The following is a 27,471-nucleotide window of genomic DNA, read 5'->3' on the forward strand; positions in this document are numbered from 1 at the left end:
ACCCCAATTTGAAAATCAAGCCTATATTCCTCCCTATCCTCTTTCCAAATGCATCACCCCACATTTTTCTGTATTAAATTCCATCTGCCCATTCTACTAGCCTATCTATGTCCTGTTGCAGTCAATTGGTGTCGCCCTCACTGTTTGCAACCTCTACAAGTTTGGTATCATCGGCACTGTTGTAATGTAGTAAATGTGGCAGCCAATTTACGTACAGCAAGGTCCCACAAGCAACAATGTGATAATGACCAGGTAATCTGTTTTTCGTGGTGTTGGTTGATGGATAAACATTGGGCAGGATATCAGGACTCTGCTCTTCTTTGAAATAGTTTCATGGGATCTTGTGTGTTCATCTGAGCTGGCAGATGGGGGCTGGATTTAATCTCTCACCCTCAAGAGAAGCCCTCTGACTACATTGGAGTGTCAACAACAATAACAATTCATAAGTTGAACATTTAATGTATAAGATATCTCATGGTGCTTCACAAAAACATTATAAACCAAAATTAGACACCAAGCCACAAAAGGCAACACGCAGGCAGATGGTCAAAAGCTTGGTGAAAGAGGAGTGTCTTACAGGAACAAAGGGAGGTAGAGAGTTAGAGAGGTTTAGATAGGGAACTCCAGAGCCTGAGGCACTGATTCTAAGGCAAGGGTGCTTACTGGGAATATTTCCAAGGTAAATATTCCCAGTAAGTCAATACTCCCCTCACAGCTATAGTCTTCTATGCCTGGTGCCATCCTGCCAGGTTTATATGAACAGTAAGATCTTTGTGACTTTATTGTCTTTTCTACAATGGAGCACCAGAAACAACACACAGTAACTGTGGCTTCCCTATTGCTTTTATGTCTAAGACTCTGTACTCCTATTAGTAAAATTCAATTTAGCAAAGAACAAAGGGTACAAGGTAGGCAACCCCACTTTCTACAAGATTCTATTTTCTCCACTTACCCCTAGATTCTGATCTAACAGTAAGCTCAAGAGGAGAAAAGTGGACTTTTATGCTTTTTTCCCTGAAACAAAAAAAAAAGCAAAAATCTCTTCTAAGGATTTGTTGCAACCATCCAGGTCTGGTTAGAGGGAGTCATGAACTTTGAGCAGAGTTGCCAATTATTTTATCCATTTTGATTAGATACTGGGTTGACAACATGACTAAACTGTTAAGGTAATGATAAACAACCAGGAAGTCACTGATGCAAAGATACAGTTACAAATTTAACATGGCTTGTTGATGAAAGATCCTTATAGCATTGATTGCTCATACAATCAGTTGCAGCCTAGGCTTTAAAAGTACTGAAGTCTACCTTCAATTTCAGTCAGTTAATGATTCAGTCAGTCAGTGACTCTTCTGGGATGAAAAGAACTTGGGTCTCATTGCCATGCAAACTGAGAGATGATTGCCACTTGTACCCTCAAAGATATGTGATTTAGTGTCAAGACCAGACCTTGTCCCAAGTATGACAAATTATATATTTTAATTAGCAAAGTTCTAATAACATCTCCATTGCTGACAACAACATGGAGACCATAATAAAAGATTGCTTCTCCATAATCCAGGTCCTGTTCTCTCAGTCTCACATTCTATATTTGCCATCAGGTTTCATTTGGATCCCCCCAAATGCCTAGACTGTGGTATAAAATGGCACATGTCCTTGGGCTTCGACACACTCTTCTAAGTCTCCATAACTCAGCACTGCAAACCAAACCTGGCCGGTGGTCATTTTTGCTTGCATTATGTATGCTTGGCCATTTTAGCATGTTTGATCTTACACAGATTTAATCTGTTTCCCATTAATTTATGACATGGGAGGGGTATGCTGTAGAACAGGCTGTGACACTGCAGCCTCTTATTAGCAAAGGGTTTTTAGTATTTCCCTTCATTACTCAATTTAATTTTTAAACAAGTTCATGGGTGAGATAGTTTGGTATGTAATGCTACATTCACTATGTCAGTCTTGTTGCTTTGTTTGACGGTGATAAGGCTCCTAAGTTAAATTTTCACATGGGCATTATAAATGTTCACTGACTCATGCTTTTCACATTTTCATTCTAATGCGGAAACGATAAAATAATGCACTGAAACGTGTGGCTTCATTACAAACCTTGAACCGATCTTGGCGTTCACAAAATCTTCCATCGGGCAAAGGTGCTCGGCACTTGTGCTTTACAGGTTCAAATTTTCCTGCAAAGGTTATGTATCTGGTTTGCAGTGCGGCTTCCAACTCCTTATTTTCTGACTCATCATCCGTTTCTTTGCTGGATGCCCAGAATCGATGCGGAGTGTCAATTCTAGTAAATATTAAAGATATCTGTATAAAAAAATAAAATCTACCGAGTAGAGATGTATTACATCTTACGTTAATTTGTCAAACATATTACAATATTGTACTTTAAATATTGGTGTTAGAAGCAATTCAGTGGTATGGCGATAGACTAGTACATTAACGCATTGTGTCAGAGTAGCACTCAGAGTGCCAATGAGTCACAGGGCTGCGAATGTGCCTTCAAACAGTACCACCAGATGCCACAAGCATAGGCAAAGGGGCCAGATTACACTTCAAAAGTACTTCATAGATAATAGAGGGAAACTAATAAATAGATTATTTGGTATTATAGACAAAAAGTAAAAGACCTCTTTAAGGGTTGCACCCAAAATATTAATCTGCTTTTTCTTTCGGCTAACCCACTTTACAGCATTTATCATCATTCTAATGGTAAGAGAATTACTACTACAATTACTATTCTAAATCGAAGCAAATATTTATTCTGATGTCTATGAATCTAGCACTGGGATCATGAACGTAAACATTTCAGTGCTTCTTGGGTCTGACAAAAGCAAAGGGTATAATGCCCTCTGGTGGCTATACATATATATTGCCAAAAATAAGGTTCAGTTATCCGGCTACGGCATTCTACTCAAAAGTAGAAATGTACATACGTCCAGAGGAATATACAAAAATTATGCAGATGATTATGGAAATCATTCAAAAGTAGTTAAAACAATGAAAAGTAAATCATATGCAAATGTGACTGTAAAATGAAAATTGACCATTGCAGTGCGGTAACATTATGTGACGGGAACATGGATTTGTGCTCTCAATGCATCATGAGAGACTGTCTCTAACCTTAGCTGGGTTTTGGGAATCAGAGGTCAGGCTAACTGGCCTGGTTTCTCTTTTCCTCCTTTCCTGAACAGCAGAGTTACATTTGTTATCCTCTAATCCACAGCAACTGTTCTAGAATCCAGTGAATTCTGGAAGCTCAAATCTCATCCATCCACTATCTCTGCAAATTCATAGGGTATAAGCCATCAGGTCCAGGGAATTTGTCAGTTCTATTCTCATTAATTTTTTCAGTAGTTTTGTCTTATTACTTTATTAATTACCTTAAGTTCCTTATTCTCATTAGAAATTGCCCACAATTTCAGGCCAGTTCTTTGCGTCTTGTTTAATGCCTTTACCATTTCCTTATTCCCCATATAATTCTTCCTAGAATCTATTATTAAGGGCAAGGTAACACAGCGTTTGGAAAACCACAATTTGATTTGGCAGAGTCAACATAGGTTTTATGACAGGGAATGGTATTTGACAAATCTATTAGAAGTTTTTTGAGGGTACAATTAACAGGATAGATAAGGGGACACCAGCTGATGCTGTATATTTCAATTTTTAGGTCACCTACTGTGAGATAGACACCAAATACTTGATTAACAGCCCAGTCATTTCTTTATTCCCCACTATAATTTCTGTATCTGCCTCTAAGAGACCCACATTTACTTTTGCTAATCTCTTCCTCTTTACACACTTGTAAAAGCTCTTACAATCTGTTTTCATATTTCTTGCCAGTTTACTCTCATATTCAATGTTCTCCTTCTTTATCAATTTCTTGGTCATGCTGATTTTTCAATCCTCAGGCTTACTACTCTTTTAGGAACATTGTGGGACTCTTGTTTAATCTAATACAATCCTGAACTTCCCCACGGTTGTACCATTTTTCCATGGAGATTTTATTCCTCAAAGGAGTGTATATTTGTTGAGAATTACAAATTATTTCTTTAAACGTTTGCCATTGCATTCCTACCTACCCTAATTTCCTAATCTACCTCAGCGAACTCACCCCTCATACCTCCACAATTAGCTTTGTTTAAATTTAAAACACGGGCTATGGACTTAACCGTGGGTTCGCAGATTTTTTAAAGATGTACTTGGCCGGTATCCAGCAAAAGCAGAAAAGCATAAGATAACAATATAGCTCAATGTGAATTTTCCTCAGGGGAAAGGACAAGTTGGAGTTTTTAGAAATTGTATCAGGTTACCTTGTGGGCTCAAGAAGAGCTATCTCGATGTCACAGGAGCATCAGCTATAAGTGTTTCAATAGTTTTAACAGCTAATAACCACAATCAGACACACTTAAGAGGAGATGCTTATAAAACTTCTGTCTCCCAATTCTCCTTCAGGCAAGGAACAGCTCATTTGGCCAGTGGCAGATCCACTACTGCCACAAATCAAATATTTCCCTTGCTTGGCAAAGGAAAATGTTACATTCAAAACATCGAGTAAGCAGACTACACAGTGATGCAGCAATTTTCTCTGGCTGCTATCAGTAAGCAACAGCCTGCAGTGTCACACTACTAAATCTCCAGCCTTTCTTCTTAAGAAGTTATTTTAATTTTAACATTTTCCTTTCCACTTAAATGTAATGTTTTGCTGAAGATAACACTCCAGCTATAATTATGGATGTAATCATTCAAGACGCCAGGTTTCAACTGGATAGGTATAAAATGAGAATCTCTCCCACCTTACCTCTTTTGCTTTTTAAAAAAAAGGGGGAAACACACAGGCTAATAGCTCTGAGCTTCAGCACTGGTTCCTTGCAATCATTTTGAAAACAAAAATTAAACTTCATCAAACATTGTCTAAAATTCCATGTAAATGACACTGACCAGTTTATTATGTTCTCAAAGTGTTCTACCTTTGTAAAGCTTTGTATTGCTCAGAAACCATCCAAGTTTTTTTTAAATTATGATACTCAGAATCAATCTGTGCTACATTTGATAAATGTAGAAATTTGTCAAATGATATATCACATCAAATTTCTTGCCCTGGGCATATCACATTGCTTCTAATTCCATGCTGACTGGTCCTGATGGCTCCCATGCTTTTAGGATGTATATCGATGTAAAACTCTCAAACCTGTCAGTTTTCGACTCACAGGCTTCCAAACTCAACGTCTCAAGCTATTTTTTTTGTAAGTTTGCAAGACAATTCACTATGCTCTAGTCCTTAGATTTAGCTCTACATCTGTCAGTCGCTTGCCTTTTTCTTCATTCATTTTCTTGAGGCTACTAGGGTGTCATCTGTTTTAGGTACTCTGTAGCCATTCACTTGCATGACAAGTGCATATCAAATTTGAAAAATGCATTCTGATGAAAGGTCATCAACCTGAAATGATACCCATTACTCTCTCCACAGTGTTGCCTGACCTGCTGAATATTTCCAGCATTTTCTGTTTTTATTTGGGAATCGTTTATTCTATTTTGTGTGCACCTGATCTGGGAATGCTTTATGTTGAGATCAGGTATACAAAATGGAAAACTGTTCCATTTCTCAGCACTGACATCCTCATCGCAATAAGTACAAAGTCAAGATGGATGAATCTTTCACCATTCGGTAATGTGCATAATATACAGTTTGAGTGCACTGAACGCAGCAAAGACCACAGACCTGGCAACATCCCAGTTATGGTAGTGAAGGTCTGTGCTTCAGAAATAGCCACACTCCTAGCCAACAGCTACCACATTGGCATTTACCCAACAATGCAGAAAATGGCCCAGGTATGTCCTGTCCATAAAAAGTAAGACAAATCCAATCTAGCTAATTACCACCCGATCAGCCTATTTCTAATCTTCAGCAAAATGATAGAAGAAATTGTGAACCATGCAATCAAGCTGCACTTACTCACCAATAACCTGCTCACTGATGCTCAGTTTGAGTTCTGCCCAGACCGCTCAGCTCCAATCCTCATTACAACCTTTGATATCTTCCTGCAGTCTATAGCTATCCTCCTCGCTGTCAACCGCACAGCCAACTTTTGTGTCGTCTGCAAATTTCTTGATCATTCCCCCTACGTTTACATCCAAAGCATTAATATGAACCACAAAAAGCAGGGGACCACACCCCACCTCTAGAATTCAGGTCTTGAGTTTATTTTTGTATTTAAAATCTTTCAGCTCCCTGAGGCAGCTCTGAGCTGACTGCTACTGCAACTGGGCTCCGGCTGCGATTTCCCGTGAAACACGTGCTGGGAGCCTCAGCGCTGCCGGGTTAGAAACGGGAGGAGCACGAGTGCTGAGGTGTGCGCATGATCGGGGGAGTGCGCACTGACAGCTCTCTGAAGGCACAGAGCTGCCTCAGGGAGTTGACAGATTTTAAATACAAAAATAAACTCAAGACCTGAATTCTAGAGGTGGGGTGTGGTCCTCTGCTTTTTGTGGTTCATATTAATGCTTTGGATGTAAATGTAGGGGGAATTATCAAGAAATTTGCAGATGACACAAAAATTGGCTGCTCGCTTGACAGCGAGGAGGATAGCTATAGACTGCAGGAAGATATCAATGGACTGGTCAGGTGGGCAGAAAAGTGGCAAATGGAATTCAACCCAGATAGGTGTGAAGTGATGCATTTGGGGAGGTCAGACAAGGAAAAGGATTATCCAATAAATGGGAGGATACTGAGAGGTATAGAGGAAGTGAGAGACCTTGGAGTGAGTGTCCACAGATCCCTGAAGGTAGCATGACAGGTTGATATGATGGTTAAGGCGGCATATGGAATCCTTTCCTTTATTAGCTGAGGGATAAAATATAATATCAGGGAGGTTATACTGGACTATGTAAAACATTAGTTAGGCCACAACTTGAGTATTGTGTTCAGTTCTGGTCAGCTCATTACAGAAAGGATGCAATTGCACTAGAAAGGGTGCAGAGCAGATGTTGCCAGGATTGGAAAATTGCAGCTATGAGGAAAGATTGGATAAGCCGGGGTTGTTCTCCTTGGAACAGAGGAGGCTGAGGGGAGATTTGATTGAGATGTACAAAATTGTGAGGGGCCTGGATAGAATGGATAGGAAGGGCCTATTTACTTTAGCAGAGAGGCCAATGACTAGGGGGCATAGTTTTAAAGTGATTGGTAGGAAGTTTACAGGGGAGGTGATGAATTTGTTTTCCACCCAGAGGGTTATGGAGGTCTGGAACTCATTGTCTGAAAGGGTGGTAGAGGTAGAAACCCTCAACTCATTTAAAAGGTGTCTGGGTATGCAACTAAAGTTCAGTAACCTGCTAGGGAGCTGGATTAGGCTGGGTGGCTCATTTGTTGGCTGGCACAGACACGATGGGCCAAGCAGCCTCATTCTGTGCCATAAACTTTCTAAAATTCTATGGCCAGAATTTTTCCCTTGTCCAGCGGGCGTGATGGGCGGGCCTGGGAGTGGCCGCGAAATTGACCGCCGCCCAAAATCGGGTTCCAACCGTGATTTCCCGTGAAACACGTGCTGCGAGCCTCAGCGCTGCCGGGTCAGGAGCGGGAGGAGCACAAGTGCTGAGGTGTGCGCATGAGCAAGGCAGTGCGCACTGACAGTGCGCACAGAGCTGCCTCAGGGAGCTAACAAATTTTAAATACAAAAATAAACCTTTTAACATATGAGATAAATATGTCCCCACTCAGTCACATGAAGAGGGACATGTGAAAAAGGATGTTAAAAATTCTTAAATTGTTCTTTTTAATAAGTGCAGGAAACCTCATCCATGTTAAAAATGCAAAGGCCATCTGCCCTATTCGCTTGCCCCCAACCGAACGGTTGAGCGGGCAGTGAAAAATGCAGCTTAATTAATTACTTAAGGGCCTTAATAGGCCTCTTAATTGGCGGCGGGTGCACTACCACCCCTCATGCACACCCGCCAACCAAAAGATCGCGAGTGCGTGATGGCATCGGGACACTCAGCCGACATCACTGCACACTATTTCATCCTGTTCGGGTCGGGCACGCGCCTGCCTACAGGATGAAAAATTTTGCCCTATGAGTGTGATTGCTCTCGATTTCGGGGGGGGAACTCTCCAGTGACTGGAGTTACATCTGGTACAAATGAAGATGGCTGTGGGAAGTCAATTATCTCAGCCCCAGGTCATCACTGCCAGAGTTCATCAGGGCTGCATCCTTGGGCCCAAATTACTTCATCTACTTCATCAACAACCTTCATTCTATCATACGGGCAAAAATTGGGGCTTTTTGCTGATGTTTGCACAATGCTCAGCTTCATTTGCAATTTCTCAGATAATGAAGTAGTCCATGCCCTCAGGCAACAAAATCTGGATATCACTCTGCCTTGGGTTGATAAATAGAAAATTGCATTCACACCACACATGTGCCAGGCAATGACCTTTCCAACAAGAGAGTGCTTGACCATCTCTCCTTGGCATTAAATGTCATTACAATGCCATACCACCGAGTCCTCCACCATCAGTATCCTGGGGTTGCCCATCAGTATCCTGGGATTGCCCATTGACCAAAACATTAACAAAGCAACCCACATTAGTTCTGTAGCTACTACAGGTCAGAGGCTGAATAGTTTATCTCCTGACAATGCGCATCTATATTATATGTCTAATGCCAGCCATTGAGGCTTCCCATTAAACATGATAGTAAAAGCTAACTCTATTATTTCAACTTTATATCATCCTGCTGAATCCTTATTGAAACCTTTTCAAGATCCCAACACAATTTCTATCATAGCCTACCCAAAGCTACACGCAAAATCCTAACTGTACTTCAATTCTTGTTTTTGTATTCAATTTTCAATGTAAACTCAGAGTTCCTATTTTCCCCATTCAATCATGGAGTGTCAGTGACAAGACCAGCCTTTATTGCACATCCCTAATTGTCCTTGAGAAGGTGGAGTGAGACATTTCCTTGAACTGCTGCAGTCTGTGTGATATTGGTACACCCACAGTGTTGTTAGGAAGGGAGTTCCAGGATTTTGACATAGTGACAGGGACGCAATGACAATATAGTTCCAAGTCTTTAGGGGAGGCGATGGTAGTGGTATTGTCGCTGGACTGGTATTCCGGAGACCCAGGGTAATGCTCTAGGGACCTGGATTCGAATCCCGCCTAGGCAGATGATGGAATTTGAATTCAATAAAAATCTGGAATTAAAAGTCCAGTGATGACCAAGAAACCACTGTCGATTGTTGTAAAAACCCATCTAATTCACTAATGTCCTTTAACAAAAGAAATCTGTCGTCCTTACCTGGTCTGGCCTACATGTGGGACTCTTAAATGCCTTCTGAAATAGCCTAGCATCAGTTGTAACAAGCCGCCACAAAGATACAAAAAAGGAATGAACTCAATCCAGGCACCGGAAACAACAGCGGCTCTGTCAACCCCGCAAGTCCTCCTTACTAACATCTGGGGGTTAGTGCCAAAATTGGGAGAGCTGTCTCACAGCAACAGCCTGACATAGTCATCCTCACGGAATCATACATTACAAATAATGTCCCAGACTCCACTATCACCATCCCTGAGTATGCCCTGTCCCACCAGTGACGCACAGTAGTATATAGACAGGAGGGAGTTGCCCTCGGAGTCCTCAACATCGACTCCGGACCCCATGAAGTCTCTTGGCATCGGATCAAACGTGGGCAAGGAAACTTCCCTCAGCTGATGAATCAGTGCTCCTCCATGTCAGGAGCAGTACCAAGTCATAACTAAAAATGAGGTGTCAGCCTGGTGAAGCTATAAAACAGGACTACTTGCATGACAAACAGCATAAGCAGCAAGTGATAGACAGAACTAAGCGATCCCACAACCAATGGATCAGATCCAAGCTCTGCAGTACTGCTAGACTGGGTCTAGTACTGTCCAAGTACTAGTCCAAGTACTGCCACATCCAGTCGGGAACGGTGGTGGACAATTAAACAACTCACTGGAAGAGGTGGCTCCACAAATATCCCCTTACTCAATAATGGAGAAGCCCAGCACAGCAGTGCAAAAGATAAAGCATTCGTAACAATCTTCAGCCAGAAGTGCCGAGCGGATGATCCACCTAGGCTTCCTCCGGAAATCCCAGCATCACAGATGTCAGTCTTCAGCCAATTCGATTCACTCCACGTGATATCAAAAAATGGCTAAAGGCACTGAGTACTGCAAAGACAATGGGCCCTGACAACATTCTGGCAATAGTGCTGAAGACTTGTGCTCCAGAACTTGCCACACCCCTAGCCAAGCTGTTCCAGTAGAGCTACAACACTGGCAACTATCCGGCTATGTGGAAAATTGACCAGGTATGCCCTATACACAAAAAGCAGGACAAATCCAACCCGGCCAATTACCGCCCCATCAGTTTACTCTCCATCATCAGTAAAGAAATGGAAGGGGTCATAAACAGTGCTATCAAGCAGCACTTGCTTAACCTGCTTACTGATGCCCACTTTGGGTTCCACCAGAGCCACTCAGCTCCTGACCTTGTTACAGCCATGGTTCAAACATGGACAAAAGAGCTGAACTCCCGACATGAGGCGAGAGTGACTGTCCTTGACTTCAAAGCAGCATTTGACCGAGTGTGGCATTATGAAGCCCTAGCAAAATTGGAGTCAATGGGAATCGGGGGAAAACTCTCCGCTGGTTGGAGTCATACCTAGCACAAAGAAAGTGTTTGTTGGAGATCAGTCACCTCAGCTTTAGGGCATCACTGCAGGAGTTCCTCGGGGTAGTGTCACTAGACCCAACCATCTTCAGCTGCTTCATCAATGGCCTTCCTTCCATCATAAGGTCAGAAGTGGGGATGTTCGCTGATGATTGCAAAATGTTTAGCACCATTCGCGACTCCTCAGATATTAAAGCTGTCCATGTCCAAATGCAGCAAGACCAGGACAACATCCAGGCTTGGGTTGACAAGTGGCAAGTAACATTCGCACCACAGAAATGTCAGGCAATGACCATCTCCAACAAGAGAGAATCCGACCATCGGCCTTTGATGTTAAATGGCATTACCATCACTGAATCCTCCACTATCAACAACCTGGGGGGGTTACCATTGACCAGAAACTGAACTGGACTAGCCATATAAATACTGTGACTACAAGATTAGGTCAGTGGCTAGGAATAGTGCAATGAGTAACTCGCCTCCTGATGCCCCAAAGTCTGCCCACCATCTACAAGGCACAAGTCAGGAGTGTGATGAAGTACACCCCACTTGCCAGGATGAGTGCAGCTCCTACAACACTGAAGAAGCTGGACACCATCCAGGACAAAGTAGTCCGCTTGACTGGCACCACATCCACAAACATTCACTCCCTCCACCACCGATAAACAGTAGCATCAGTGTGTATCATCTACAAGACGCGCTGCAGGAATTCACCAAACCTCCTTAGACAGCACCTTCCAAACGCACAACCACTACAATCTAGAAGGACAAGGGCAGCAGATAGATGGAAACACCACCATCTGGAAGTTCCCCTCCAAGTCACTCACCATCCTGACTTGGAAATATATCGCCACTCCTTCACTGTCGCTGGATCAAAATCCAACTCCCTTCCTAACAGTACTGTGGGTGTACCTACACCTCATGGACTGCAGCGGTTCAAAAAGGCAGCTCACCATTACCTTCTTAAGGGCAACTAGGGATGGGCAGTAAATGCTGGCCCAGCCAGTGAAGTCCACATTCCGTGAATGAATTAAAAAGTCAGGATAGTGTGTGACTTGAAGGGGGGCAGTTGGGTGGAGTGAAGTGTGGTGTTCCCAGGCGTCTGCTGCCCTTCTTCTTTAGGTTTTAACACTCTCTCTTGTTCAAGATGCTTGTTCAAGGCGTGATCCAACTGCAGCCCTGTACAAATTGAGCATGGCTTCCTATTACATTAATTTGTGTTGGCTGTGTAGTTCAGCATTTTGATAACTTTAGTGATTCCACATTGGTTAGATATGCTGAACATCATTCTAGATACTCATCATACTGAATGTTAAAACAGCCATATCCATATAATTTCTTCACTTCAAAGAAAATTATGATATTTGTGATTCTCAAGTTATAAACAATGCTAGGTTTAGCACAACTGCATGAGATAGAGTACCCCCTCCACCCGCTTTGTAATAATCCTGTACCCACAATTTATTCAGTGTTGTAACAATAAATACTAATCAGAAAAATAAATTACTTGAGAATTCTGCCAGTTGTTGACTGCTCTTTTCCCCAGTAGTAAAGGTCAATCCCAAAAGGTATCACAGGAGCTTTTTCTAATTCTGCTTCCCTTTTCCTTTTCCTGTCATGTCCATTGGATAATTCAGGTCTTGCTGATGTAGATGCCTGTATGTCTTCTCTGTCTGAGGTTCCAGGCAGGCTGTTGGAAGAACATATATTAAAAAAAATCAATAGAAGATAATGTGCTGCACAATCACTGTTCTAGTTTCATTAACCTTTGCACTAACATTCACATTAATGCAGACCCACTTTGACTAACACTGTCATTATACACATTACAACTTGCCAGTGAATTTGATGAAGTTTCCAGCAAGCAACTTACTCCAAGGATTATAGATAATTCTGGAGGTCATCCAGGGGAAAATAAAAGTGGACACAGCTTAGAAGAGTGACAACTAAAAAGGTACAATGGCAAATTTTACTGGCCACCTTTCTCTCTTCATCACTTTTCTTCTCCAGCATTTTACTTCAATAGCAACTACATTTAAAACACTTGAAAAATTATACAAGTTATTTTTTAGGAAAGAGAAATCCAAATGTACATTTGAACATTACATTTTAAGAACTGTGAACTTATAGAAAACTACATTTCTAAATTTAAATAAGCTCGTCATGCCCTCAGGATATCACAAAGTCTCATCGTAATCGACAAGTTACTTTGAAGTGCTGCCACTGTAGGCAAATGTGTAATGCAAACTGTGCACAAGATCACAAAAACAGCAAACAAAACAAATCTGTCTTTTTTTTAAAAAAAGTTTTTTAAACAGAATGCTTGCCAGGAAACCAGGAGAAATCCCAACTCTTTGCATAGCACTACGAGATCTTTAAATCCATCTGAACAGGCAGATGGGAACTCAGTTTAGTGTCTTATCCACAAAGACGGCACCTCCAACAATGACACCCTTCCTCAGCACTGCTGTGCTCAAATTCTGCAATGGGGCATGAACCCAGAACTTGTCATTCTGAGCTGAGAAAGCTACCAGCTGAACTAAGCTGACACTTAGTAAATAGAAAAGGAAATTGAAAATTCTAAACCAAATGAACTACACAAGTGTTCTTTTGATCCTCTGAAGGCTAATAGTACAAAGTAATTCATAAATGCTCAGATATAACTAGATACTACAGGTCAACAGGTATGGATAGATGACACATTTTCATATTTCTTTGTGTATTTTGTTTGATTTTAAAACTGTTAAACCAGTAATTTTCTTTATAGTTATATATCCAGTCTGGTTTAAATCAGGTATCATTGAAATTACAGTGTAGGAGGTCTGTGTCAGTGCTTTTCACACACTTACTCAATTCCCTTTTAAATAGGTTAGAATTTCTGGCTGAAAAGACACTGGTTGAAAAATATTCCATGTTCCAATAATCCTCAGTCAAAAGAGTTCTTCTGATTTCTCCTTTCATTTTTCTAGTGATGTTCCTAAATATATGCTCTCCTATGGCTTAGGACTCCCTACGAGCAATAGCTGTTGGAAGTGTAGTGGAGACCCCATTCATACAGGTAAACGGGGTTTCCAACACACTTCTGGCAGCAAACAGGGGTAACTCCAAGTGAATTCCAATGCTTCACTATTTACCCTCACAAACCCCATCCTAATCTTGAACAAAATATACATTAGATGCTATTGTAACCTTCTCTATTCCATTGGGGAAAAAGCCCCAATTTTCTAAAATATTTTCTTCATAACTACAGCCTCTAATTCTGGTGCCATTTCAATTAATCTGGCTTTTCCAATGATCTTCCTAAAACTAGTACTTCCTTCATCTAACTGGTACTTAGAAGTCCACACAGTATGCCAGCTGCAGCCTAACAAAAATGTTAAAGAAATTTAACATTGTTTTCTTTTTTTTATATTCATTGCTCTTATTTATAAATCCCAGAATATATTTTGCTGTATGCTTAAATTGTCCTAGAAATGCTCATGTGCTGTACAATTGATCGATTATGACCAGCAGATAGGTTGCCAACAGAACAGATTTTATAGCAAATCTTTATTTTCCCTTCAATGAAGGCTCTGGCTCTAACTGGAATACAATTCCATGGTGCAGCAGTTTTCTACAGTTGCCATTCTTCATTTGTGCGCCTGACCAAGGAGAGTTAGTAGGCTATTCAACCACAGGGGCAATCACACCCAAGCTTAATCATGTGTTCACTTTATGTCCAAACACATATTTTTCAGCAAGGGTCACTGAAAAGCAATTGAAATTGTGAACCCATGCTGCTTTTCTCTTCTTCTCTATGACAAACGGGACAAGACAAATTGTAATAGCCCTTTCGCCCTCACAGCTGAGGTCAGCTAGCTGAGAACAAACTCAAAAATGTCCCGTTTCTCTATTCTCCAATACCAAATGTTACAACTTGTGGTAGCTCAGCAAACAACCTTTCTCCAGAATTTTATTGGTATGGTTTTATTGTCTGTGAAATGTGTTTAGGTCATTGATGGTACTTTTTCGGCAATTTGGACTATGGAATTTCTACTTGGCCAGGTTGTTTTCACTTAATTTTTGAAGAGAACAATACATTTGGAAGGATTATGAAAGTGTTTTTTTCCAGTGCAGGCAAAAGCAAAATCAGTGTCAAGATTTGGAACCACTTGAAGAAAACCCCTTAGGTCAATGAGTGCTGAAAGTGGTCATCAGAATCAATGCTGACATACAGCAACATCAAGGATTCTTTAACACTTTGAAGATTCAAAAGTCACGGCAGAGTTATATTATCATCGCCGCCATGCAATTTTACTTCACTGCAGGGGAGTCTCATGCTGTTTGCTGCCTGCCATGCAATTTTACTTCAGTGCCAGTGAGTCTTACATTGTTTGCTGCCTACCAGCAGAAAGGTGGGAGGAGCCAACTGGCTAGAGAGGCCCAGGTGATTTTTAAAACTTCACCTCTCCTTGAACTACTTGTGAACTAGGAGGAGCAGGAGTGTTCCACCACCACCTCTCCTTTACCCACAAGAAGTACATCTGTTTCCCCAGCCACTGTATCTACCCACTGACTTCAGTCTTTGGGGAACCTTTAGTACTGCCATTCCTTCAATCAGACAACACGAAGAAGAATCCCCAGCCGGCCTTCGATCTTATCGTTAACAAGGAATTCCCAGCCATCCCAATTCTTAGTCTGAGGTTACAACAATCCCCAGTACACTGGCTGCCAAAGACCATTTCCATGGGACCCCAGCTGAGGCCTCCTGCAGTCAAATACCAACTCCTGCCTGCCTGCCAGTAATGAATCTGGCTGGGAAGTTTCATGTAAATAAGGCCTGTCTGTCTGTCAGTGGAGCTCTATGTTCCCAATATAGCCTGGTGCCCCACCTGGTTTGGGTACACTGCCTTCCTCCCCACTACCTTCTCCCAAAATAAAAATCGAGGCTATGCTATCAATCTAAATAACTAGATATTAAACTTGGCAGGACTGAGCAAATATTACATACAATACAACTGAAACTGGAAGATACTGTCTGCCCTCTTGTGTACATTTCCATTTATTACAAGAAAGAATGCACCACTGATAATTTAAAGTCACTATGCTGAGACCAGCAGCACTCATGTTTCTCTGCAACCATTATGATGTATCATCTAGCTGCAGTCATTATGACCATATTCGCTATCAGTGTCATTGCCACCTAACTAATGAAGCTGTACGGCTTGATTAGATTCCCTCAAAGATAGCCGATCATACAAACCTAACTTCAATCATTTGTCTAAGAAAAGATTATTTGCCACTCTCCACTAATCTGGTGAAACTATGAAGAAACTGTCTAGTTGTTCTCCCTCATCCATCTGGTATGAGGTCAAGTCTTACTAGCAAGGCCATCATGAGTAGTCAGTCTCAGACATTCCCAGATAGATTGCTCAACTGGTTGGGGTACATTTCCTTCGTCTGTTCCTGCCAAGTGACCTGAAACCCTTCAACTAATTCATAAAGGCCAAATTGTTTCTACTGGATCGATTCAAAGAACTCAGTCACTGAAACCACAGTACAATTACTTGATCAAGATCTATTTCAGCAGTGCGTTCTTCAGTGTGCCACTACATCATGAATTTCAAAAGCTTCTCAGCTTCATTAACAAAGATTCAATTTGCATTGTCTTTGTCTTGTTCAACAGAAAGTACCTCCCTTAACATGCTGCAATCAGTAGCCTCACTGCTGAGGAAGCTGGGCCTCTAAGACCAGGTAACATTCTTCTGTTAACTACCAATCTTCTTCAATTCTACTCCTAGGTAATTTCTAGTCAACGGGAAGTGCATATTTTATCCTTTACAGTTATTGGATTTACTTAGACACAAATTGTACCTCAAATTATTCTGGACAGTTATCCTGACAGTTATTCTCACCTACTACAACGTATACGTTGTTCACAATGAGACACTTCTTTGATCGGCCATGGTTGCACTGGTTCCAATTGTATAATTGCTTTAAACAAAAATGCAAAAAGCAGATGTTAGAAATCAAAAGCAGAACATGCTGGAAAAAGCCAGCGGGCCAGTCAGCACGATTCGGAAACTTTAACTTATGGCCGGAATTTTCCGGCCCTGTTTGGTGTTGGGTGTCATGGCAGGTGGGGTGGGCGAGGGGACACACAATATGGCGAGATGGCCAAAAATCTTGTTTTATGCCCTCATGAAACCAGTCCGCTCCACCCATCAATGCTGGACCATGTTTCTCGCTGCCTTACATCAGGGGGTGGGGGGGGGGGGGTGAAGCGGTCACACACTTGGAAAAGCTTATCAAAAGTGAGCATTCTTCCACAGCTGAGACCATTCAGCTGCAGCTCCATTTTTATTTATGGATATGGGTGTCGTTGGCTAGACCAGCATTTATTGCCCATCCCTAATTGCCCTTGAGAAGGTGGTGGTGAGCTGCCTTCTTGAACCCTGCAGCCCATGTGGTGTAGGTACACCCACAGCGCTGTCAGGAAGGGAGTTCCAGGATTTTGACCCTTAGGGTTGGGCCTCTGAAGCTTTGCTGCCCACTCATGCAATTCAAAAGCATGAAAGTGCCAACAAATGCTCCAGAACTTTTCATTCCTCAGGCGCAGAATGAAAATATGTGTTTTAGGGGGCAGCAGAGCAATTGGCCAACTGAACAAGTTGTACAACCCCCTTGCAAAAGATGGCCATGGAGCAGTCACTGGTGGAGGTGCTCAGAGCCTCTTGCAATGTCTTCATTAAGGTTTGGACCAGTATCCATGATGGTTCAAGCTAACAGTGCAGCCTTGCAGTGCAGGTTAAGAGAATGCCTGAGCCTGAGCTGAGGGCACAGCAGACAGTCCAGTGGCCGAAGCTGCCGCCACCTGATCAAGGAGGTGGGTTTCAAACAGCCAATGAGCGCACTACACACATGCCATCCAAGTGGTGGCCAGCACTCACCTGCATGCTTGAAGGGGCCTTCAGACTTAACTAAGAGAGGTTCTTAGGACACCCTCCTATCTCTCTCTTTGATCCTGCAGAAGGAGAGCATCAGGATCATGGAGCCTGGTGATTTAGCGATGTACCTCATGGCTTACAGAGACCAGAAAAGGAGGAGGAGAGCAGTGGAAGCGCCTGGCTCGGCATGATGAAGGGTGGCTGGGCCTGCTACACACGCAGCTGAAGATCCACAGCGCAGGAGTAGGCCATTCAGCCCCTGGAGCCTGCTCCACCATTTAATAAGATCATGGCTGATCTGATAGAACCTCAAATCTGCATCCTTCCTAGCCCTGATAACCTATCACTCCATTGCTTACCAAGAATCTATCCACCCCTGCCTTAAAAATATTCAGAGATTCTGCTTCCACTGCCTTTTTAGGAAGAGAGTGCCAAAGATTCACGAACCTGAGAGAAAAAAATTCTCCTCATCTCTGTTTTAAATGGGCGACCCCTTATTTTTAAACAAGTGACCCCTAGTTCTAGATTCTCCCACCAGAGGAAACATTCTTTCCACATCCACCCTGTCAAGAGCCCTCAGGATCATATATGTTTCAATCAAATGGCCTCTTAATCTTCTAAACTCCAGCAGATACAAGCCTAGTCTGTCCAACCTTTCCTCATAAGACAACCCACCCATTCCAGGTATTAGTCCGGTAAACCTCTGAATTGCTTCCAATGCATTTACATCCTTCCTTAAATAAGGTGACCAACATTGTACACAGTACTCCAAATGTGGTTTCAATAGTGCCCTGTACAACTGAAGCATAACCTCCCTACTTTTGAATTCAATTCCCTTTGCGATAAATGTTAACATTCTATTGGCTTTCCTAATTACTTGCTGTACCTGCATACTAGCCTTTTGTGATTCATGCACTAAGACACCTAGATCCCATTGCATCTCACAGCTCTGCAAGCTCTCACCATTTAGATAATATGCCTCTCTTTTATTCTTCCTGCCAAAACAGACAATTTCACATTTTCCCACATTATACTCCAGTTGCCAGATCTTTGCCCACTCACTTAACCTATCTATATCTTTTGTAGCCTCCTTATGTCCTCTTCACAACTTACTTTCCTACATATCTTTGTGTGATCAGCAAATTTGGCAACCATCCCATCCATCCCTTCATCCAAGTCATTTATATAAATTGTAAACAGTTGAGTCCCAGCATTGATCCCTGTGACACACCACTCGTTACATCTTGCCAACCTGAAAAAGACCCATTTATGCCTACTCTCTGCTTCCTGTTAGCCAGTTAATCTTCTATCTATGCCAATATATTACCACCCATGCCATGAGCTTTTATTTTCCACAATAACCTTTGATGTAGCACTTTATCAAATGCCTTCCGGAAATCTAAGTACAATACATCCACTGGTTCCCCTTCATCCACAGCACGTTACTTCCTCGAAGAACTCCAATTAATCGGTTAAACACGTGTTCCCTTTCACAAAGCCATGCTGACTCTGCCTGATTACCTTATCCAACTTCCCTGCTATAGCTTTTTTAATAATAGCTTCTAACATTTTCCCTACGACAAATGTTACACTAACTGGCCTGTAGTTTTCCGCTTTCTGTCTCCCTCCCTTTTTGAATAATGGAGTTACATTTGCTATCTTCCAATCTAATGGGACCTTCTCCGAATCTAGGGAGTTTCGGAAAATTAAAACCAATGCATCAACTATCTCACTAGACACTTCTTTTAAGACCCTAGGATGAAGCCCATCAGGATCCAGACACTTGTCAGCCTGCAGCATTTACTCAGTGCCACTTCTCTGATGATTGTAATTTTCCTGAGTTCCTCCCTACCTTCCATTTCCTGATTTACAGCTCCCTCAGAGATGTTACTTGTATCCTCTACAGCAAAGACTGATTCAAAATACCTGTTCAATTCATCTGCCATTTCCATGATTTCCATTATCAATTCTCCAGGCCCACTTTCTATAGGACCAACACTCACTTAACTTGTTTCTTTTTAAATTATTTATAGAAGCCCTTACTATCTGTTTTTATATTCCTGGCTAGTTTTCTCTTGTACTCTAATTTTTCCCTCCTTATTAATCTTTCAATCATCCTTTGCTGTTACTTATATTCTGTCCAATCTTCTGGCCTTTCACCTATCTTTGCACAATTATATGCTTTTTCTTTCAGTCTGATACTATCTTTAACCATTCTAATGAACCACGGATGGTGTGTCCATCTTGGACTTTTTCTTACTCGTTGGGATGCATCTATTCTGTATATTATGAAATATCCTCTTAAATGTTTGCCACTGCAACACTATTGCATATCCCTTTACCTATTTTGTCAATTCACTTTTGGCAGCTCTGCTTTCATGCCCTCATAATTGCCCTTATTTAAGTTTAAAAACAGTTTCAGACCCACTCCTCTCTTCCTCAAACTGAATGTAAAATTCAATCATATTATGATTGCTGCAACTTAGAGGCGCCATCACCATGAGATCATTAAGTAATCCCATCTCGTTGCACAATACCAGGTCTAGTATAGCTGCTCTCAGTTTGGCTCCAGAACATGCTGTTCTAAGAAACTATCCTGGAAACATTCTATGAACTCCTCATCTAGGCTACCTTTGCCCATCTGACTTTTCCAGTCAACATGTAGATTAAAATCTCCCACGATTATCTACCCAAACCGTTTTCACATCCTGGTTCCCTGCTCATCCCACTCTATTGTGCTAACACTATCATTAACTAACAGAGCAACCACTCCACCTTTTCTTCACTTCCTGTCCTTCCTAAATGTCCTACGCTCTTTAATATTCAGGTCCCAATCCATGTTTCTGAATGGCTATCAAACTGTAGTTATTTATTTCTACGTGTGCTCTCAGTTCACACATTCAGATACTGAGCCTTTAGTATTTATCCTTTTATTCTTTTTATAACCTCTAATCCGTTCTGTTAATTTGCTGTTATATTTGTACTCTCTATCCTTTCTTGTCACAGTCTGTTTTTCATTTTCTTTAATAATACCTTTCTCTTTTGCCTGGTCCCTATTCTTTGATTTACCACATCTTCCTAAATTTGTACCCTTGCACACACTACTTAGTTTAAAACCTCTCTCCTTCCCTAGTTATGCAGCTCACAAGAACACCGGTCCCAGCATGGTTCAGGTATAGGCCGTCCCAACGATACAAATTCCACTTCCCCAGTATTGGTGCCAGTGCCCCACAAACTGGAACCCACTTCCTCCACACCAATCTTTGAATCACACATTCATCTCCCTAATCTGATTCCTCCTATGCCAATTTGTACATGGCTCAGGTAATAACTCAGAGATTATGACCTTTGAGGTTCTACTTCCTAATTTGGTGCCAAGCTCCTCATACTGACTTTGCAGAACCTCCTTCTTTGTCCTGCCTACGTCATTGGTACCAACATAGACCACAACGACTGGCGCATCCCCTCCCACTGCAAGTTCCTCTGCAGCCCTGAGCAGATGCCCCAAACCCTGGCACCAGGCAGGCAACACAGCCCTCTGAATTCACGCTCTTTGCTGCATAGAACAGTGCCAATCCCTGCCACTACATTCCTTGTAACTTCCCCTGCTTGAATGGCATCCTGTACCACAGTGCCATGGCCAGTTAGCTCATCCACCCCGCAGCCCCAATCTCATCCAAACAAGCTGAAAAAATCTCAAACCTGTTGGACTATTGCAAGGGCTGAGGCTCCTGCACTCCCACCCTCTGCATTCCTTTACCTGCCTCACTTGCAGTCACATCCTCCTGTCCATGTCCACTGACCAAATCAGAAGAGTCTATCCTAAGGGGTGTGACCGCCTTCTGGAATTAAGTGTCCAGGTAACTTTCCCCCTTCCTGATATGCCACAGTGTCTGCAGCTCCACCTCCAGCTCAATAACTCAGAGCCGAAGTTCCTGCAGCCGCAAACACTTACTGCATATGTGTTTGTCCTGGATCACATCAGTATCCAGAAACTCCCACATCCTGCAACTGCAGCACATCACCTGTCCTGCCATCTCCAACTTGTTAAATTAATTAATAAAGCCTACACTTCCCACTGGGTTTTGGCGCTGTCAGTAAACTTTACAATAATGAGTAAACAGTACAGTGCTTACAATACTGATAAAACTAATAATGCCAGTTACTGGTTTACCTGCTCCCTCTGTTGCATCAAAGTGGAAATCAAATACTAGAGGCTGAAAAAGGATAAAAGAACCTCCTCCTCACCCTTCACCGAACTCCCCACTCAGCACACTTTGACCGAGAACCAGTGTTGCCAAAGGCTGCGCATGCCTAGGGAACTGGTTGATCACATCTGCCCCCTGCTGCAGGATTTGGTGCCACATGTGCACGACAGTCATCCACTGCCGGTGGCCATGAAAGTGACTGTAGCACTCAATTTTTAATGCCAATGGTGCTTTCCAGAGCTCCACATGTGACCTGTGTGGGATCTCACAAGCCTCCTCGCACAAGTGTATCCAGGAGGTCATGGACACCACTTTCGTGAAGGCACAGAACTTTGTGCATTTCGCTCGCGATCAGGAAAGCCAGGAAGCAAGAGCACTCGGATTTGCACAGATCTAAGGTTTTCTACAGGTGCAGGGTGCCATCGACTGCACTCACCTGGGTGAGTCAGCTACATTGGCTGCAAGGGCTTCCACTCGCTGATTGTTCAGCTGGTGTGTGACCACCACAAACACATCCTCCAGGTCTGCGCTTGATTCCTAGGGAGAGTCCACGACTCCCTGGGCAGGTCTCAAATCCCTGACATCTTCCAGGGTCCAGAGAGGCTGCAGGGCTGGCTCCTCAGGGACAACCTCCTTGAGGTTGTGGCTGATGACACCCATGCGGCAGCCTCAGACTGCAGCAGAGCGATGGTGCAATGGAAGCTCATGCTGCGACGCGGATTTCGGTGAAGCAAACAATTAGCTTTTTGAAAACGAGCTTCCGGTGCCTCAATACGTCCAGTGGAGCATCGCAATACATTCCCCAGAAGGTGTTGTGCTTGCTGCTCTCCATAACCTGGCACTGCAACGGGGGGAGAGCCTGGCTGAGGAGGTGGTGGAGGAGTTGCCCGTATCATCCGACGAGGACGCCGCCAAAGGGGTTGATGATGATGAGGTCCCTGGAGGCGAGGGTTCCGGCAGTGAGGCCATTGCACTGGCCAGACGAGGCAGGTGTGCTCGGGAGGCCCTCATTGCCGCAAGAGTCGTGGCAGATGATGACGAGGTGCAGTGAGGGCAGTTCTGACATCCTCACCTTTCGCCTGTGAACGTCTGACTCCTGCGGCTGGTGGCAGCGCACATACCCTCAGTGCTCAGGCTCATGTCATGGAGATGCAGCGGAGGCCCTAATAGTCGCTAGAGTCCAGGAGGACGATGACAACATGCAGTGAGGACACTCTATTGATCTGCACATTGCCTCTGTGAATGCCTGCCTCCTGTCTGACTGAGGACAACTCGCTTGCGCTTTGTGATCAGGGTCATTTCATGGAGAGGCAGCCGTGAAACTTTAAATGCACCTGATCCTTTGTCAGCCTTCAACACCTGACCCCTTCAGGAGCACAGTGTCATTGGTCACAGATGCTGAATGGATGGGGGGCTAACAGCACAGAGAGCATGATGGAACTCTGATGTCTGCCCACGACATTCTGGTAGCAACAAACATCTTGGAGGTGCAGGCATCACTAGCGTGTGCAGTGAGTGTGAAGCTGGACTATCACTTTGGTCTGAAGATTACACATTGCACAGGGAAGAGGCTCTGGAACGAGATGCCTGCCTTTATCTTGTGCAGGAACCAAAGATTCACACTCAAGTAACACGAAAGCTGCTCATCATAATAAGGAGCCATAAGCAAGGAGACATTCTTGGGAGTTTATTTACAGTCGTGAACATTAAATACAAGTGATTAACACCTGTGCCCGGGGTGTGCAACTTCATCTTCTTAACCTTCCTGAACCTGCCACTACACCTTGATGCTCCCCCGAGATCCACAGCAGAGGTGGAGGCAGCCTGCTGACTGCTAGGTCCTGTCTGTGATGACTTTGGCGGGCATCCTCTGGAGCGCAGAGACCTGGAGGGCCCCGGTCTGCTTTCGAGTCCTGCTGTGTGGCAGCAGCACACTCCCAGAGTCACCGGTGTGGATGGCCCCAGAGTGTGCACCTGCTAATCCTTCTCCCTATGGGTGCCTGAGGGCCACCAGTTCACTCCCTGAAGGAATGGGAAAGCTGGAGTGAGATCAAGCTGGCCTGCATCCCTCTCGTGTTGGCCCTGTTGGAAGCCAACTATGGCGTCAGCAATGGAATTCAGCCATGCAGCAGTGCAGAATCAACGTCCTGGACAAAGGTCTCCATGGCAGCTGCCATCCTGCCAGTGTTGACCTCAGTGCATTGGCATGTCAGCGCTATCACCTCAGACCGAAGGCAGATGGACTCCTCCACTGTGCCTTGCAATCTGAGGAATGCAGCAGACATCTCTTCCTGATGTTCCTGAGTTTGTCTTTGCAGCTCCAGAAACTGAGGCATGGCCTCCAGCAGTCCTCCAAGTGCCAAAGACCTGGGAATTCCCTGCTGCCACCTGCTGTGGATCAGACAGTGTGATGCGCTTACCAGATTGTGATACCAAGGCTACTCAAGAACTAGGTCCCACCAAAGTACGTGCATCCCTGCGCTGGTAGAGGGTGTGGGTGAGCACTGCGACGGGTCTTCAATTAGGGTGCCATCAGATTCTTCTACAAGGTGTCTTCAGGGCTGGAGTTGACAACCTGTCTCGTGGACCCCCTCAGCTGCTTCCTAGATGTACCTGCGAAAGCAAGGAGAGATAATTAGAGCACGGCATGGGATTGCAAAACAGGGAAACTCACTCATAGCATGGTTGTCTGATAGATGCTGCACTGCTGCATCCTCACTTGATTGAGTACTGCCGACCTCACCGTCAGCACAGGAATGGTCTAGATCATCACCAGCCAGCTGGATGACCCTAATAATGTTTGAGGACCTTGATGTCAGACATTCCTTCACCAGTCTACAGCCTCTCCCTTTTGTTGTGGTGCCAGCTTATCCTGCAAGAAGACCGATGGAGAGTGTAAAAGCAGGATGCCTCCCAAGCAGATGAGAAGAATGTCTGGCATGTGTGGATGGTGAGTGGTGCCATGGACAGGATGTGGACACAACTTGCAGGGCAGATGAGAGTGAATGGTGATGTCCCTTGAACTGGCAGTGAGTGAGATCCCTGTGGATGTGTGATGGATTTGAGATTGAGAGAGTTCAGAGTGATGAGAAAAGTGACTTACCCTGGCAGAACGGAGGAGATCATTCATCGTCTTTCAGCACTGGGTGGCTATCCTCTTTTACAGGGCATTGGCGCCCACCACCGCTGCCACTGCCTCCCATGCTGGATTTGTCACCTTGCTTGCTGGTCTTCACCGTGGGCCTCCACTGCATCTAGTAGGTGCCCGAGGGAGGCATCACTAAATTTTGAGGCAGCACTTTTCCTCCCTTTGGCAGCCATGGCTTTGCAGCAACTTCCAATGCCTTAACAGAGTGCTAGTTCTGTGCAGGGACACTCCTTAAACATGGCGCCCGGATTACTGAAGGCCTGAGGTGACAGCAGAGTGGGCAAATCAAAGGCTGCCCCACCAGTGATCCGGCGCATTTCCAACGAATGCATTATTATACAGGCAGGACATACCGGGAATGAGACGATACAATGTGAAAACTCACCGTTGCACTAGTGGGTAAAACGTCCTTTCTCCTACCCCCTTACCACAGTATGTGCAAATCTGGGACAATTCTGCCCTATGAGCCTTCTTGCAGACCTAAGTGCAATTTTCATAGGCCTGAATTTTGCACATGTTGTGCCCACGCAATCGGTGGGCCAGGAAGCAGCCACAACTGCCACTTCCACCCGTGAACATCAAAACAACGCAAATTCAGTTCGGGGCCAGCCAGTGTGAAATGTGCCCCCACATTGAAGAAGGCCTGCCAGCAGGGGCGGGAGTGTGGTGGGCACCGGTCCAATGGGGACCTAGCAGAGTTTTTAAATTGGCTGAGGCAGCACCCTGAAGCCTGCTAAGAGTTCCAGCGGAGGCACAGAGAGCTGTCCAAACTTAAGCTGAGGTTATGGCATCAGTACCCACTCGACACGCCAGGTGGGAGGGCAATGCAGGTGGACACTCATCCAAGGAGTGCTTGAGCATGCTCATGGAGGCAGTGAGTGCCAGGTGGGACATCCTGACGCTGCGGGATGGCAAAAAGAGGATACCCCACCAAATGTATAAGGTCTGAGCAGAAGTTACAGCCCAGGTCAGTGGGCACGACATGGTGCACTGCACTTTGATTCAGTGCCGAAAAAGGTTTAATGATCTTCTGCATTTGGGAAGGAAGTGTACAAATTTGGCACGGTACTGTGTGGAGAAGGCTTGAAGGGAGGCCATCCTTCGTGGCACTCAGGGGTATGGGATTCAGAGTAACAGCAGGCACATATACCTGTACCTGCTAAGATTGGGAGATCAGATCGGTAGTCCTGGGTGCATATAAGGATCAGGTGTGCAATTGTGATGGGCACTTCACCCTGCTTCCTGGGGGGGGTGCAGGTGGCCAGACTGCTCATCCTGAACAATTATGAGATGGACGCCCTTGAGCTCAAGCTCAAGTGCGTACCAAGGTCATTAGGTCATGGAGAGGCAGGCGTCCAGAGGAAGGTAAGAATCCAGTGGACAGATGCGGGTCAGGCGGAGACTGCAAACAATGTAGGGTCCTCTCGTCTCAAAAGATAACTTCTAATCAAGAGCCCCAAGTGATCCAGCAATGATGATGGCACCATGATGCTGCTGTCCATAGTCTCACCAGGCCACCTAGAATGCACATTCAATATGCGATGATTGCTGCCACTGACATGTCGTCTTCCTCCCTCAGATGTGCCATCCTCCAGAGGCAATTGGGATCCCGAGGACCCTCAACTGACACCAGAGGAGGAGCCCCACATACATCCACCTGCGTCACACCCTCTCTTGCTACCAGGCACCAGCTCAGATACAAGGACATCAGTGGGCTGTAGTTCGTTGGCTGAAATGGTTATGCACTCTGGGGAGCATCTTGCTGCACTGGACCTCAGACATGTGAGGTAGCTGGATTTCTGCCTGTACACTCTGGCAGCAGGTTAATGACATCTTCTGCGTTCCCTTCTGCCTTGTTCTCCCTGCTGGCACTGCACCCCCTGTGCCTGCGCCTCTCCTCCCACAGGTCTGTCCCTGCGATGCTGCCTGCAGACACCTGGCTTCCTCTCCCTTCTGCCCCCTCTTCCTCCTCAGAGGAGGTCCCCCCAGCGGAGTACACAATTCCCATCTGCTGAGCTGCATATGGCACTGTCCCATGCACTGAAGGCTGCACTCAGCAGAAATGCTCTAAGAGAGCTGACACAACAAAAGAGTCCTCAAAACAAAGCTAACAAAGCAAAAGCTACAGAAGAAACCACAAGAAAAGGTCTGAAATTTCAGCAAACAAGCAGCAGCAAACTCTCAGCTGAACTCCTAACCACTCTCTCAGCCAATGCTCAGCTCCCCCTTAATCCCTCCCTTCGATGAGAAAAGTGAAAATAGGAGTTGGCCGCCTGCCAGTGTTGCTCAAGCAGTGAGCGCAAAATTACACGAGTAATGCAAATTTGCCTTCAATTGCACTTTTGATTGTCTTAAGTGGCTGATTAATTGTTGGCGAGCATGTGTCAAGTCCCACACACGCCTGATGACCGAAATATCGCGCGAGTGCGCAATGACATTGAGACACGCGCCCGACATCTTCTCGCAGGATTTAACACTCTTCCAGGACAGGC

General features: G+C 44.3%; 1 protein-coding gene across 2 annotated transcripts in view; it reads right to left on the reverse strand.

Annotated features, from left to right (window-relative positions):
- Positions 1-27,471, reverse strand: part of uvssa (UV-stimulated scaffold protein A) — a 102,132-nt gene that overhangs the window by 31,351 nt on the left and 43,310 nt on the right. For both annotated transcript variants that reach the window (XM_041199168.1, XM_041199177.1), the window contains 2 exons: positions 12,205-12,387; positions 2,104-2,290 (listed from right to left, as the gene is read on the reverse strand). In XM_041199168.1, coding sequence (XP_041055102.1) covers positions 2,104-2,290; positions 12,205-12,387 — 370 coding nt within the window. The remainder of the gene's footprint in view (positions 1-2,103; positions 2,291-12,204; positions 12,388-27,471) is intronic.

This window comes from Carcharodon carcharias, chromosome 1, assembly GCF_017639515.1.
Source record: "Carcharodon carcharias isolate sCarCar2 chromosome 1, sCarCar2.pri, whole genome shotgun sequence".
Lineage (NCBI taxonomy): Eukaryota > Metazoa > Chordata > Chondrichthyes > Lamniformes > Lamnidae > Carcharodon > Carcharodon carcharias.